Below are 16,400 nucleotides of genomic sequence, written 5' to 3' on the forward strand. Positions count from 1 at the left end.
TGCACGTAAATTATTAGAGATAATAAAAAGCACACCCCAACTTTTTCATGGTTAATTAGAAAACCCAGTGAATGCTGAAATTGTCATTTTACCCTCACAAGTGATTTAGAAAAGAACCTGTGGCATTTATAAGAGAAATATATTTTCAAAATCTTAGATTGGCAATTAAAATCTTCATATACCAATCCAATTTTTGACACCTAAACATATCTAAATCTGAGCTGATGTAAATAAAAATGTTCAAAACTAGGTCTGATCTATATTGTCAAATCTAAATGAGGCTTACCAACGGGGGGCTCTGCGTGGTTGGTAGGAGCTGTCAGTGCATCTCTCCTTGGGGACGTTGCAGGTTCAAACCCCAGTGGTACGTTGAATAATAACTGGTGGGGGTCTGCCTAACCCCAACTTGCCTTTAAAAAAAAATCTAAATGATGCTTATCCAAAATTTAGGTGTAACAATATCTAAAAGCTTCGGTGCATTTTTTATTATCGCAAAGACTGTTTTTGAAAATTTCTCGAAAGGTTAGGTGCTTTTTGAAAACACATTTGTAAGGGCAAAATATATTTAAAGGGTAAATCAGTAACTTTATCCTATTAACTCAATTTGGGTTCATGATAACCCAAGTTAAATTGACTGAAATATGTTGTTGAATAACAGAGTATAAAGTTAGGTTTGATTGTAACAACAATAAAAACTTAGGCGTGTTTGTTATTATGGCCAAAACCTTAGGTGTGCGTTTTAAAATGCCCTACCATTTAAATTTTATATATGCCTATATTTTCCTGATATTTTCTTGAGAAGAACTACATTTTTCAATTTCACTGCAAATATTCTGCCGAGAACCAGATTTATGATTATGTTTTCATTATTGTACAGACCATGCCCTGCAACACCCAAGCAAACCTACCATCATCTCTAGGTTTTTCACTGATGTGATTCATTGTCAAGAGTTAGGGCTGTGAACTGTCGGGTCAGGGCTGAACCCACCCTGTCCAGACCCTAGGCCCAATTTTGATGTCCCAGTTTAATGTCCAAATTAACCTGGCATAGGCAGTACTGGGGGGATAAAATGAGAATCGGTTTTGCTTGGTAAAACCCCATTTTAAAAACATATATGTAAGCCCCAAAGGGGTTTAGCATAGTGGGATGGGGCCTAGGCCGCTAGGCGAGCGGTCTAGGTTCAAATCCCATGGGTGTCACCCCTTGCCCAAGCCGAAGCCCACAGGGTTTTATGCTACCAGGGCGGTGACCGTAAATACAACAGACAGAGCCAGCGCGGTTAGGTCTCTGATCATGAGGACGGTTTCTCCGTGTAAATAAAAAAAAAACCTATATGTAAATTTTTTTATTAATTCCAAAACCATGCCTGAGCCCCGCTACTAACTGGAACCTTATGTAAGCAACCTGATCATCAATTAAGACCTGATTTGGTCGATCACATTGAACTATGGTTTGATTTGTATTGGAATCTGAATGGGTATGACCCGCTCTGCTGAGAGCTCTATCAAGAACCAGTGAGGTGTTTTTTTGCTCCATCTGAGCTTGTAGATGTGTTTATCATTGTCCGTCCCCTAGACAATTTATTTGCATTGAAATACTTAAGGGTGTGTTTGCATGTCATGGAAGGAGGATCCACGCCTCATTCCTTGAGGAGCCTCCTTCCGCGGTAAATGAATCGATCCCCCTCAAATGGAAAATATTTCCGCTGAAAGGAGGGGTCCAACATTGATTTTGGGCTCCCTTTCCTCACGGAAAGGGAACCCAACGTTTGTGTTGCCATGGTGAGCCCCACGGAAACCCATCAACAGTTGTGTGTTTTCCACAGAAAGCCCCAGCTTTCTGCGGCACGCAAACGGGCCCTAAATGATTGAACCTTTTTTATTAAAACAAAAGGTTTTGATGCAATCTATGGGCTGTTTATTTTAGATCTCTCTACAACCTCAATCAAACATAAAAAAGAAAAGATTATCTAATGGCACACCTTTCTCATTAAATAAGTTAATAACGTTTTATTCAAATGTCAGAAACTGAAACCTTTAACTAATCAGATCCAGATCTATGTCACAATGAGTCGTGGACTTGAGGATGCCGGATTTGGATTCGACTCAGAAGTTAGAATTTTTTTTCAAAAAAATGGGACACGAGGACACACATTTATTATTTTTTTTAATCAATAAAAAACTATTTTTGAATATTTTTACATTAAAAAATATTTTTTTATTAAAATAAAATTAATATATAATACAATATTATTCACAAATATTAAATTAATATCATACTTGACGGAGTCCATGTCAGCATGTCTGCTTGTGTCACCATGGACATGCAACCAAAATGGCATCTCCCAGTGACAGATCCGGATTTATACAATCCAACTAAATGGATTGAAGATGGATATCTCACCAAACCTGTTACATGGGGAGCATGACTAACAATGTTGTCAGAATCGGCCTGAATCAGATCGAAATCAGTCTTTAGCCGATTTACTAGAGGATGATTCATCTGTCACTTCAATATAATTTTTTTAATAATTTTAATGGTTAAAAACATTGCTTAATATTTTTTATTTTTTTTAATAAAACATGTCGTCTGATGGTAAATGATTTGAATTGATTTGATTCAGGGGCTTTTTTAAGAAACCGATTCACCTGATGTATCAATTTTAATAACATTGATGACTAAACATTTTCAGATCTTTGGTATTGGATTTGGCCATAGGGCCTCACAAAATGAAACCTCAAGAGCCACAAACTTGGTGGGCTCGTTAAGTCAGTCGACATAAATATTGGACTGGTTGAACCTATTGGATCAACTTGAACATAATAGATAATTGGAACAAAACTAGATCTGCACTTGAGACCATAAAAAGGTTTGATGAACTTTTTTCAAGATTCAGGTCAATCCTACATCTATATTTATTGGTTTGGATCTAGTTATGATCTAGATGAAAGCTCTACCTAGTACGGGTGAGTTTAGATCCAAATTAGCATTATAGAATAAAAAAATACTTATATTGACATAATGTGCATTGAATGGTCCCTCTTTAGACCCTCTGATTATATGGATCTAGATTTGACCCAGATTTTATGGTGATCAGATACTATTGAATCTGATACTTGGAGTAATAAAGTTGACATGAGAGTAGGTTGGATCAAGTTAGATCATATAATATTCTTATACATCTGGTTGGATCAAGTAAAATAATATCGGATCTGCTTGAACTTGTATGGATCTTAATAGGTTTAGTTAAATATTTTTTGGATCCAAAAAATATCATTAGACATGAACCTAGTTATGCTCCAAATGAAATCTATACACGATACAGTTGAATTGTATTCATATGAGATCTAAGAATGTTTTATATGATTGCATATTACTTTATTGCATATGCTTTACAGATGTTTTATGTTTTGGATCTAATTGATTTACATTTGATCTAAGGTTATGTGATGGGTCTGAATAGTTGGATCTTACGTAACTCATAGTTTTACTTAAGCCGTCTAAGCTTGCATGGAGATCAATTTTTCATTATAGGTTATGTTGGACTTTATAACATCTTAAATTAGTTTTGGATATGTACTCATATAAATCCAATGAATTTGGATATAAATTTTGTATGGATCCATAATCGGATATGAGCTTATATTTTGACATGTTGATTGCTTATTATCATATTTGATAAGATCAAAGCCTTTGAATGAGTTTATCATGATTAATATATCCAAATGGTAATGGGCTTATCACGATTACATATCCAAATTAAATCGGAATATGAGAACTTAAGTTTTTGATGCAATGCTACGGTGGACTCGGTACACACCGATCCACGATCCAAGATCCAAACGCACGCAGAAGCTAAAATGATATAGAGTCCAGACAGAACTCTGGAAAACTGATTTTCGGAATCTGTGCGCTCTATTTCGACAAAGAAGATCCAAATAAAAGTTGTGCGTGATTTGCACAGCTTTCCAACGAATCCAAAAATACTAAATTCGGAGCAAGAACGACCGCTCCACGGACTCGACACCGGGACTGCTAAACAAGTCCAACACAAATTATCAAAATTCAGGGATAGACTGTTTGAAGAGAATTTTGACCCGTCAAACGTTTGAGTTTGGACAAACTCACAACTGACGAAATGAAGGTTAGATCCAAACCTTTCCAGAACACTAAAGATCGCAATTTTTGAAATTTTCTACAGTCCTCTACGAATTTTTGAATTTCGGAATGGTATGAGTTATTGTTTCAGAAAATAAAATTCAAAGATTCGACAGTAACAGCAAAGATCAATATTTTTAAAGAAACTAAGAAACGATTCAATAAAAATCACAAACATGAAAGTTGTAGGTCTAGATTATAGCTTTCTACAGAATCAAAAAAATCGAAATTTCATTCAGAGAATCTCCAGATAATCAGAAAATACCGAACACTATTAAGTTGGTTCTGAACCAAACTGGTGACAGTGGATGACTATCAGACTGAGACTTTGACAGACAGATTCAGGGATTCAAATGGACGAATCGCAGAAACCTTTCAACTACAAAGTTGTAGGAAATCTTTTTAGCTTTCCAGGAAGCTAAAGAACACGAAAATCCGCTCAATATTGAGTCCGATACGGATGTTTTATCAGGGACTTCTCTGTTATCTCGTAACAGCGATTTGGTCCTTTTGAAAGAACCCGAGTTCATTCACACACATCAACATCCCGAAATAACTTAAGATCAAAGAAGACAAATTTTAATATAAAACTCCTCTAAGCATGTATTTGCAACTCTCTAATGATTCAATACAACTTAGCAACAATAAAACATGAACAATCGCAAGCAAATGCGAATCAAGGTAGTAAAGGACAAGAACGAAGAACCAATGTTGATATCCGAGCTGAAATGGATAATGGTCGTCGTTGGGAAGCAACCGATGCCACAAGATGAACCACGAACAGTAGGGATGGATTACCAACCACCACGATTAAACTTAGAACAGCCACCACGAATAGAATCTCTTCACAAGAGCACCTTCCACACAAAAACGAAGTTTGGTTTTTCTTTCACACCAAGATAGCTTTCTTTCTAGCACCAACCACACAAAAAACTTGATTTTTCTCACTCTAGAACCAGCCACACTACCAATTTCGAAATTGAACAAGGCCCTTCACCCCTTGGACTACCTCCCTAGTTAAGGGCTTAGGTTGCTTGGGAAGAGCCACAATAAAGAGACCTTTGCCTTCCCAAGCTTTGCACAAAAAACGAGTGTGCAAGCTTAGATTTTGTCAAATGCTAATAACTCCACCAACAGTCCATTTTTGACTTTGGGCTGGTCAACATGAATTCAAATGAGGTTCAAGATGGACCACACTAAAGTGGTGCCACCTAGGACCCCCTTTATGAAGACGGATCAAGATCCGGATCCAAATAGGCTGTGAATTGGATCATGCATCAAAAGCAAGAGAGAAGCGAATTTGCGAAAAAATAAAAACTACCCTTGGACCCCATACACCCTCTAGTACCACAAAAAGATCCTACAGGGTACCAAAACTATCCGGATTCGTAGAATCCGACTTCTAAAAAAAATAAAAATAAAAAAATTACATGAAATAACTATTGATAAAGTAAAATCCAAAAATATGATTCTGTAATGGAATCAAAGCAATAAAAGGATCACGATGAGCATCAACTAACTGGGAGATCCACTAGGACCACGAATGTCCTGCAAGCGTGTGGATCGCCTTGGGTAGCGATGTCTGGAACGGGTCTGGATATTTGGATTGAGATCCAAATCCGCTTTTGTCTCTAGATGCTCTGCATCAGTTTTACTTTTAATGGATATTGCTTTTAGTTTTGTGATATACACATATTGCTTAATTGCAATACTAAATAAGTGAGAGCTGAAATATTATTTGCACATGCATGTGAATACTTATTTGCATAAGATGATAGATACTCATCATAAATCATGCTCTTATGTTTTGATTGTATGAATGCATGAAGAATTATTTTTATGCTTTGAAAACTTTATGCATACTATGCGACATGATAATATTCATATATATAATTGTTTGGATCTAGATATATCGATCCAAAATGATCAGATGGTGGTTAACCTGATGAAAGTTAAAGCATGTTGCATGTGATTGATGATACACATGAATAGTAAGAGTATTGCCTATGATAAAAACTTGAAAAACAAAAGCATTTGCTAAGTTTGACAAATCATTATTGATCATGGATCCATGTGTTAATGAAAACTCATAATACCCCACTATTGTGCATGTGAATATTGGGCAAGGTTATTAGCACATGTTGATGTCCTATAATATGATCATGGAAGAGCAATATGAAACCCCATGACTAAAGCCAAAAATGTTGCACGTGACAACAATAGTAAATGTCGTCTGAATTAGTCGCTTCGTAAGACACTTGAAGTTGGAAGTAGTTGGCGGACAATAAGGCTGCGATTTTTCATATGGTATTAGGCATTAACAGTATGATTTAAATTTGATATGAGAAGAAACCTGTATAGTTATGTGAAATGACTGCATAAAATGATCATGATGGTAAAATAAATCAAGTTTGTGAATATCTTCATGATAGAGATATATCATGAAGGAGAAACCCAACTAGTATATGAAAAAACTCATGATTGTTAAATTCATACTATTAGGTACAGACAAACTATTGGACCCTATGAGGTGACGGGTATGGCCAATTTCAATCATAACAATCTCTTCCAATTAGCCATTACTAAGGTGCGTCTATATGTTTGCCTGGTAATAGAAACAAAGGTAGTGGATTTCATGAAATCTCTTCAAATGTTTAGCCCCTGCAAGAAGAGGGAGAGGTACCGAGCCCGTGCCCGGAACAACACTTTTTTCTTTCTCTCATTGTCTTCTTTTTCTTTGTGCAGGGGCATTCTCCACCGTAGAAAAAGAATTGTCATCCATCACATTATTGGCAGAAGAAAGGGGTCCATCACATTATTGGCAAAAGAAAGGGGTTCTTCTTGCTGCCTATTGCTTCCTTTTGACTGTGTGAATTCACATGGATATCTTTGATCTAGTCAATCGATTCCACAACATCCAGTGGACGCATGATTCAAAACTATTGATAGGTCCTTGTTATTCATGCATTTGCATGCAGATAAGATAGAGAGAGATGCCACATTTAGTCAAGTTCACCTTTTTTCTTTCTTTTTTCCCTTAATTTCTCACTCCAACAAGTGAGTAGTTATTGGTTGGATTTTTAAAGTAAATTCCAAGTTCTGCATGCCAAAATGGGTGGTGTGGAGGAAGAAAAAGGCAAGAGCACTTAAAAAGGCATCTACCTTTTCAAAAAATGAAGCTTTTGGCTGGGTGGACGTCATTGCAGCATATGATTCCCCTGGAAAAAAACAAAAGCTTCAAAAGCTTCCTCATGAAATAGACCTTGTTTAGTATTTCAAGGAAAAGCATGTCTTTGTGAACATTCATACTACCTTGTTTTCTTTTATTTTCTCCCTACTTTCACAATTGACAATGATCAAGGAAAACATACCATTGTTATGAAAATAAAATGAGCTGCAAGTATTTGGTTTTGATGTGAATAGAGAGGGCTTGATTTAGGATAAAATTATCCATGACTGAAAATTCAATAACATAAAGAGTTTAAAGAAAGTACCCAAGAAAAGTACGGAAAGGGAAATTAAGAAGTTTAATCAACAATTGAACTGTTCATTCTCTCTCCTAAATCAATTATTTATAAAACTCTCTGAATTTAGATTTTCATATGGGCTTTCGGATCTTATCCGATTGGACCATTCTCTTGACCCCAAGAAATGTAGGCTAGGGCGATGAGCTATAGGCAGGCCTCTGTCGTCGTCTCGTGCTTCACACAAACCTCTAAAGAGAGACCTCACCTCGATTGGATTCTTGATTCGTAATAGAGTCCACCAAAAAATTGGGCATGTCATCTTCCATCGGAGTTGCATCAAGCATACCTGGATCAGTCTCAGCAATCCTAGATCTACTCTTCACCTGGCATCAGGTTTGAACTAGTTCATGCTTGGTGGGGAAAGAAATTTGAGTACATTCAGGAATCATTCTAGTTCAATGCACTTAAGAACGAAGGCTAAACATCTCCTAACAAGAGAATCAATGATATAACCCAAATTGTTGAGCCATGCCATAAAATATCACCTATATTTTATAACGGACTGAAATTGTAAGTACGTCTAGCAAAGCCTGTGCAATAGGTCTCCGATCCTGAATGTGGTTTCTCAGTATAAATATAAAAAAACATTAATGCATAAATTGAAGATAAATTCTCTACATCAACTTTTTAATGTTGTAATTTTATCATAATACTATCACAATCATAATCGAGTCTTTTGTTTTATTAATATTTTGTTGGTATGTTTCTTTATTTATAGTTGTAAATGTTATTATTTTTGGATATTTTTTAAGAAAAATATTGCAGTAAATGATTGTACTGTACGGATAATTTGACATGTTTTTCGAAATGTCTTACAATTTTTGATATTTTTTCATGTCCAAAATCATAAATAACCAGCTTTGGAATATCTTTTTTACCCTTTGCATATGCGAAACTCATGAAGTTCACACAAAATATCACTCTGTTCATCGAGTGTCACAAACTCCTACTTAAAGTGAAGTATGCACATTTTTTTTGCGGACTTCACGAAGTTGGCGTAATAATATTTGCGAATGTCTTGTCAAACTCGAACAAAATGAAGTTTGCATATATTTTATGCGAACTTTATTAAGTTTGCATATATTTTATACGAACTTCCTTAAGTATGCCTATATTTTATGGGGCTTCTTCAAGTCTACACATATTTTATGTAGACTTCCTCATCTTCGTATTTATTGTTCATTGTTCCCATGTTTAGCAGAAATGATCTATCTTTTAGAGGTTGTTTTTTCTGAATCGCTCATAAGATCAAGGTGATTTTTGTGGCAATGAAAATCTAACGTTCTGATCTATCTCTTTCATCTTTTTAGTTTTTTCAGATTTCTAGTATTGATAGTCGAAAATTAGCATAGAACTGACAAAAAGGCATATTCACTCTTGTTTATCTCTTGTTTTAAGAACACTATTGGGGTTGTATCTTAGTGCCCGTTCATCAATTTTTAGTGAATAATGTGTTGCTAGAAAGATATTTTTGTGTAATTTTTTATGTTTTTTTAGTATCCTTTATTTTTTGGATCAAAATATCTTATAAAAGATTATTCAGTTATTCTAGTCTGTAGAGCATGTTTCTATTATGGTTTTGAAACTCAGAAATGAAAGCCTTAGAAGTGTTTTCGGTTCTGACTCAAAACATGAAAGTTATAGTATTGTATCTCAGCTTTTCAACGATTATAAAAACATAAGTTTTTGATGTCATTAAAAAAATACAAATTTGAGAACAAAAACTATTTTAGAAAAAAAGTCACATTTAAGAGGAAGTTCGCATGTGCGAAGTGTAAAAATATTATTTTAAATCTAGATATTAGTGATTTTGGACATGAGGGGAACGTCAAAAATTGTATGGTATTTTGGAAAACATGTCAAATTACCCATACAGTATGATCATTTCCCGAAAGTATTATCTACCCTTCATTGTACTATACCCTCTAAGTAGAAACACCTTGTTCCATCACATTTCATTAATTTTTTTTTATAAATCAAACTCTATGGATATAATCTATATGCTTTGTCCAGTCAAAAACATGTTTTAGATTGTTCAAGCACATTGTGTAAATATATTTTGTTTTAAGCTTCAAAATTCAATGGCCACAATGTCTTAAAATTTCATGATTGAGATAATCATGTATTTACATCAAAAGCGTTCAATAAAAAATGCACCCTATTAAACGGACCATGTTGAATGTACCCGTGCGATCAAATTGATCAAACAAAAACCTTGTCAATGAGTTTTGACTAAAGAATATAGCCAACATTTTCACAAAATTCAAACATCAAAATCTTTTGGCTGGAATCAAATTCTTTTGTGGATGCCCTTTAATTTAGATTGAACCAATCAGCATGCAGGTTCTTTTCCCTTGTGTTTTGGAACGTAAGCCCCCTGGTCCCAACCTTTTTACCAGAAGATCTTTTATCAACATATAGATTTGTATCATCATTCAACTTTGCTTTTTCATACCTAAACCGAATTTGGATCCGCATTAGGGCTAGCCTAGTTCAATGCACGTAAGGGGTGGGCAACGGGCCAAGCCGACTCAGCTTGCCATGGGCCGGGTTTGGGTCAGGGTTTAGTCCGTCGGGGCCGAAACCTGGCCCATTCTATATGTGGGCCGGGTCTGGGTCGGCCCAATGGGCTACCGGGCCAGCCCATCTAGCTATTTATTAATTTTTAATAATAAAAAAAAGTATTAGTTGTATAGTAACTTGGTAACTATTATTATTTACCTAATTAGTTGCATTAATTTTATGAAAACTAAAAAGATAATTAGTTGAGTACATTCGAACTTGCTAATTATTTATTATTTACCTAATTAGTTGGGTTTCTGGGCCAGGCCGGCCCCGACCTGCTGTACATTGACCCATTGGGCAGGGTCATGGGCTGCTCTTCAAACCCGAACCTGTTAAGAACCGGACCAAATCCCATCCCGTTAGTAAATGGGCTGGGCCACAGTTAAAGCCCGATGGGCCAAGCTCTAAACTGGATCAGGCCAGCCCAATGCCCACCCCTAGCTATGGGTGCCAACGGGTGGGATCTGGTTCAAATCCAGTGGCTTTCAACCTGGTTCTGACTTTGAGGTGCGGGTAGTGGGTCCAAACCCAGGCTTGATCGGGTCCACTATAAAGAAAACCATACCCCATCCATAACCTATAAAATAATATTTTTGTTATCTCTTTTACATTGAAAAATAATGAATCTTAATGGAAACTTGGGTAAGACCCGGTTCTGGTACGAAATTCTATAGAACATACTCGGGTTCACATATTAATCGGACCCTTTGGGTGCGAGAGTTGGACCTTTTTTTTGTAACCAAACCTTGCCCATATAAGGTTTGGTATGGGTGAAACTGGACCCATTGTCACCCCTAATTAGGACTCAATACTTACGGGATGCACAACGAACCAAGATGGTTCGGGCTCAACTCAGCTCATCGCATAAATGAGCCATGCTCGAGGCTCTGTCGAGCAAACAAGCTGAGCTTGATCGGCCTACCGAGCTCGATAAAGCTTAGCTCGTATTTTATGTAATATATATTAATTATATAAAAAATAAGACCGACACATCTCTCTCGAGCCCCTTCCTCTCTCTCCCATCTCTTTTTTTCTCTCGCAAGCCCCCCATCTCTCTCTCTCTCCTGAGCCCATCCCTCCCCTTCTCATCCTCGCTCTCTCTAGCCCCTCCCATCTCTCTTGACCCTCCCTTCCTCTCTCGGAATCCCTATGACTCCTCCTCCTCTCTCGGAATCCCTATGACCCCTCCTCCTCTCTCCATATTTGATCAATTTTATGGTGGAGGAGGAGCAGCGACGAGCGAGATGGGTGATGATGGCTCGGATGGTGGCGAGCTCTCGAAAGAGGTGGTCGGGGACAAAGGCGGGAAGGGGGGAGAAGAGGTGGTAGAGGGAGAAGATGTTGGTGGCTACAATCGCCACCCAGCAACATGGTTCAGAGTCTTCAGACCCATCCCCAACCCCATTTCTCTCTCAGAGCCCGGACCGAGCCCGGCCATGAGCCGAGCCTGAACACCAACAGGCTCGGGCCGAGCTCGAGACGAGCCTGTACACTAGTTTACATTCTCGGCTCCCGTATGCATCTCTACTCACATTTCGACATTCGGATCCAAATCCGGATCAACCATGATATGACCCGTTTTCTTCCCCCAATCGTTCTGTGGCGTTGTTGTGAATAGATGAAAGTCAAAAGGCTAGCACCGTCAATACCACCATCGACTCTAACGGCAGGCAATAGATCTTCATAGAATTAAAAGAGGGAGTTTGAGTTTGAGAGAGAGAGAGAGAGAGAAGTAGTCTCTGACGCTCTGTAACTTGATAAAAGAGAAGAAGAGGGGAGAGAGAGAGAGAGAGAGAGACCAGAAAAGGAAAGAGGCCAAGAGGGGGTTGGGTTGAGATTGAGTCTCTGTCTCTCTCTCGCCTTCTGGTAGGGTTGTGTTTGAGGGAGAGAGATGGGGAGGGGGAAGTTCAAAGGCAAGCCCACAGGTCGGAGGCATTTCTCTACTCCCGAGGAAATGCGTGAGTCCTTTCTCTCTTTTACTTTGTTTGGATTTTTGAAGCTACTTCGGAAAAGTCTTTACCTGGAGAAAACCGTCCTTGTTTGACAAGAAACCCACACACTCACATGGTCTTTGAAAGGAATGATTCCAAATATTTATGTGTTGTAAAACAGTGATTCGTACGGAATTAGATCAATTTATGTAGGTTGATTTGCGTTTTGGGTAATAAATTCGTGGTTGGTTGTGATGGCGATAAATTGATTCCGGTGATCTTCTTCTTTGATATCTAGGGCCCCTGATTGATGCCTTAGAGTACAATGAGTTCTTTTGATGTCTTTACTGTTCAAGTGAGTAGTCTCGTCGTTGTTATGTTTATTTGCGGTTCATATTCGTGGATGTGCCTTTGATGAATTCTGTTGGATCATTGTTATGTTTCGTACTTTCTGAAGAAAGCGATTGGAGTGCACTCTGTTTGCAATTGGTTGGTGTTTTTATGATTTGATCAGCTCCATGATGGGTTAATGGAGCTGTATATTTTGTCAATGTGTATGATGGTGCATTAGTTACTTGTGGTGCTCCCTTTTTATTTTTTTGCTTTTCGTCTTCCGGATATTGTGGGATACTAGTATGTGTTGTAGACTTAGTAAGGATCTATTGCGAGGGTGTAGCCATCAAGATATCAATATAAAGTTATGTAGCTAGAATTATGTAAGGAATCTTGTTTCCATCTATTAGACTTCTTCTGCGAGTGCAGTATTCGATACCTACCAAAGATGCATCGTTCAAAGGCAGTTTTAATCTGACATTTAAATAGCTTTTCCAGACTCCAGCACAACGGATTGTACAGTGTCATAATTCAAATGTGCCCAGGGTCGATTGTGTGAATGTCAGAAACATTTTTGTGGTCTTGGTATGACTGCTTGATCGTGTTCATGGTTCACAATTGGAGGTGTTCGTTTTAGGGGCCTATAGAAGTTGCATTTTTTCTTTCAAACTTCTGCATTTGAAAGGTTGGGAAATAGTGAAATACTTGAAATGAGAGAAGAAAATCAAACAACGAAGAGGATGCCTGTGAACATATAGATGATTATGAAGAACAAACTAGTTGATATCAAGGGGCTGAAGTGAGGTGATGTGGACAGCTGTTTCTTTGGCTGGATTCTCTTGCAATAAAAAAGGTTTCATAGGTTGAACCTGGGCTTGATATGAATTTATCAGGTTAGCCCTGCCAGCTTTTGGGTGGCTATGGTTCCAGTTCTTGTTTTATTATGCTCAAGTAGATATTCTCAGTTCAAAGAATCCAGTTATCCTCAATATTTGAGTTTATGGGGCCTATGAATCCCCTCATTGAATTTACATCCTCATTCCTCAAGCTTCATCTGAGGTTAGGGGTATAAACTCCTTATTGTTTTTCACCAGTGGTATTTCTGATCAGTGGTTGCCAGAATCTTGTGTTTGGGAAAATAGGACTATTGACTGAACTTGTAGGGGTGCCTGACTGAAAAATATTGTTGCATGATTGCAGTTCTATTTTTAAAATCACAATGACTTATATACAATAGATTCACCTACTTGGATATGTTGGTGCATTCACCACATGAATGGTTCTTGACCATGATGCCACAGACTTGAATGATTTTTGGCTATGATGCTGAATCAGCTGTAACTTTTTATCTCCACAAACAAGTCGTGGCTGCTTTACAATGGATCAAGCAGCAACTTATCTGAGTTGTGGGTGGTGAAAGCAGAGTTACCGAAAGCTTCTTAGGTAGTTGGGAAGCGCGCTTCCCGAAAACTCGCTTCGGAAGCGCGATACTCCTCGCTTCCGAAACATCATGGGAATCTTGATTCCCCCACACTTCTTCTATGCTTCCCACATACATGGTATATGTTTCCTATATGCTTTTCTCACGTTTCTTTTCATGTTTTTCATGTATTTCCTCTCACACTTTCACTCATTTCCCATGTACTTTCTCTAAATTGGTAACCATCATTGTTAGATTTTAACAAAAATTTAACTCTTTTATTGAAAAATCATGAAATATAAGAATAATCAATTTTATTTTAGGTTTTATTTGCTTCTTGTTCGATTCCTATTCACTTACCATATTGCTTTATTTTTTATTTATATTTCGCTTTCAAATTGATAGTTCGCTTCCCGCTTCCTATAAATTTCAAAATGCCTCACTTCTGCTTTCCGTATCGTTTCCTACTTTCGCTTCCTAGTTTGGCAACCTTGGGTGAAAGCACTGACAAAGAAAAATGAGCAAAGCAAACTCCACAACTTCCTAGACTAGCAAAGACAAAATGGAACTTATTTCTTCTTACTCAACCAATGAAACCAGCCAGTAAAGTCCACTCCAATTTTTTGAGCATCTATTTTATTTATTGCTGAAATGACAGTTGAATGCATGCTGAATGGAATATGAGAGCTCAATATAGTTTGAGACTTGAGAGAAATACCCAAGGGATGAATATCTGACCGTAGGTCAAAATCCATGATGGGAGACTTAGCAGGCATTGGTCTTGGCTAATTGACTCAGTTGTCACTGTTTGGGCTTGTTTCGTATAAAAATAAAACAATGTGAATTCATTAAAGCAAGTGAGCAAATTGACTCAGTTGTCAATGTTCATGCTTATTCATATAAGGTGCAATCAAACAATGTAAGTTTGTTAAATCATGTAAGCAACACGTGCATCAGAAGATATACAAAAGGAGGCTATTTTGAGTGGCATCACTAACGTAACCCTTACTACAATTCTCAACCTCATTTGAACTAGGCGGACTATTCTATTTCTTGCTTGTAATTGAGTCTGTAGTGGAATTTCATATAAGTTGGGTAAAGGAATTATAGAAGGATGGAATCTGAGATGATATTTGGATGCCTATAGGAGATGTCATTTAGGGGAGGAATTCCATCTCTTTATTGTAATTGTGTCTGACATCAAATGAGATTTGATATTTTCATCTATGTATGCAAGGATGCTTTGACTGCGAGTTTATGTCCTTCTAATTCTGTTTATTGTGTTGTGACCTGAGTGAGAGTTCCATTGGGATGTGGATGAAGGAGGGGGAGGGGGATGATGGCAAGAAAAACTAACAATTTGTGAAGTGATAGATTACTAGATTATCTTTCATCCAATTCCTTCTGCGAATTTTTGAAGTACTTTGTTGATGTTTTTTCTGAGATATTTTAGTTATAAAATAGTTCCTTCAAAATAGTCTGCAACTTTTTGTATTTTGAATCTAAGGCATCATAATTTACCTAAACCCTTTTCATTTTGGAAAAACCAGGGAGGGAAAGTTTTAGAATGCAACTAAGGCAGGAAGAATGAGTCTTTTAATCTCAAAGTGATGAAATGTCAGATATTTCCATGCCTTGCCATCTGTCTTAGAAAATTTCTTAATTTAATTGATTATCAGTATCAGTACACATGATTGTTGCATGCAAAATGGGCCCAACAAGGATCTGAAACAAATACAATGAAAGGAAAAGAATGGAGTGATGACACTTCTACTTGAGAGCGATTACAAGCTACTAGGTTAGGTGAGTCAGCCATCTTTGTCTTGCAAACAAACACTTTCAAAAGATTTAGGTGTTAACTCCACACTGTCTATGCTCCTTGTATACTGTCTTTTACCTTGTCTGGACGAGCATGTTTCCATACTTCTCATGCCTTACGGTGTACTTGTCAGAAATGATTATGATATTGCATGCCAATATGATTGGTAATTCTTCTGAGTTCTTGAAGATTCTACGTGCTCATACAATAGAAATGTGTTGCTCATGGTTATCATATCAGCATATGTTTGTGTGTCATATTGGATGTGACCACGTTAATTCATTTGAAATATTGGAGTAACAATCTTGTTTCACTTACTTCCTATTTTATACCAAAACTTGGTTTCTTAAGCTAGATTGTTTGTTCTTTATGATACGATCTGTTTTAGTATGGAATATGCAAATTGCACTGTAGTTCACCTGATGTTCAGTTTTGTTTTTCTTTTTCAAACTTTCAGTTGCTGGTACCTCTGCACGACCTCGTAGCTTTAGGAAGGTATGCCATTTTATATTCTGAAGGCACCTTGATTTGGTGACTAGTTATTAATTCTTTTCTTTTTGCCTTTGTAATGTCTGTAGTTATTTATTAAAAGAGGTCGGGGTAGGCCTAGGAAGACATGGATGGAGGTGATAGGAAAGGATATGAA

The 16,400-nt window shown here is 37.2% G+C and overlaps 1 protein-coding gene across 2 annotated transcripts in view; it reads left to right on the forward strand.

Moving 5' to 3' along the window:
- Positions 1 to 12,010: 12,010 nt before the first annotated feature.
- Positions 12,011 to 16,400, forward strand: part of LOC149819998 (uncharacterized) — a 42,369-nt gene continuing 37,979 nt past the window's right edge. For both annotated transcript variants that reach the window (XM_089982910.1, XM_089982911.1), the window contains exons 1-2: positions 12,011 to 12,209; positions 16,212 to 16,249. In XM_089982910.1, the coding sequence (XP_089839036.1) occupies positions 12,143 to 12,209; positions 16,212 to 16,249 (105 nt within the window). In that variant the 5' untranslated portion in view covers positions 12,011 to 12,142. The remainder of the gene's footprint in view (positions 12,210 to 16,211; positions 16,250 to 16,400) is intronic.

Source organism: Nuphar pumila, chromosome 12 (genome assembly GCF_984573655.1).
Source record: "Nuphar pumila chromosome 12, dmNupPumi1.hap1.1, whole genome shotgun sequence".
Classification (NCBI taxonomy): Eukaryota; Viridiplantae; Streptophyta; class Magnoliopsida; order Nymphaeales; family Nymphaeaceae; genus Nuphar; species Nuphar pumila.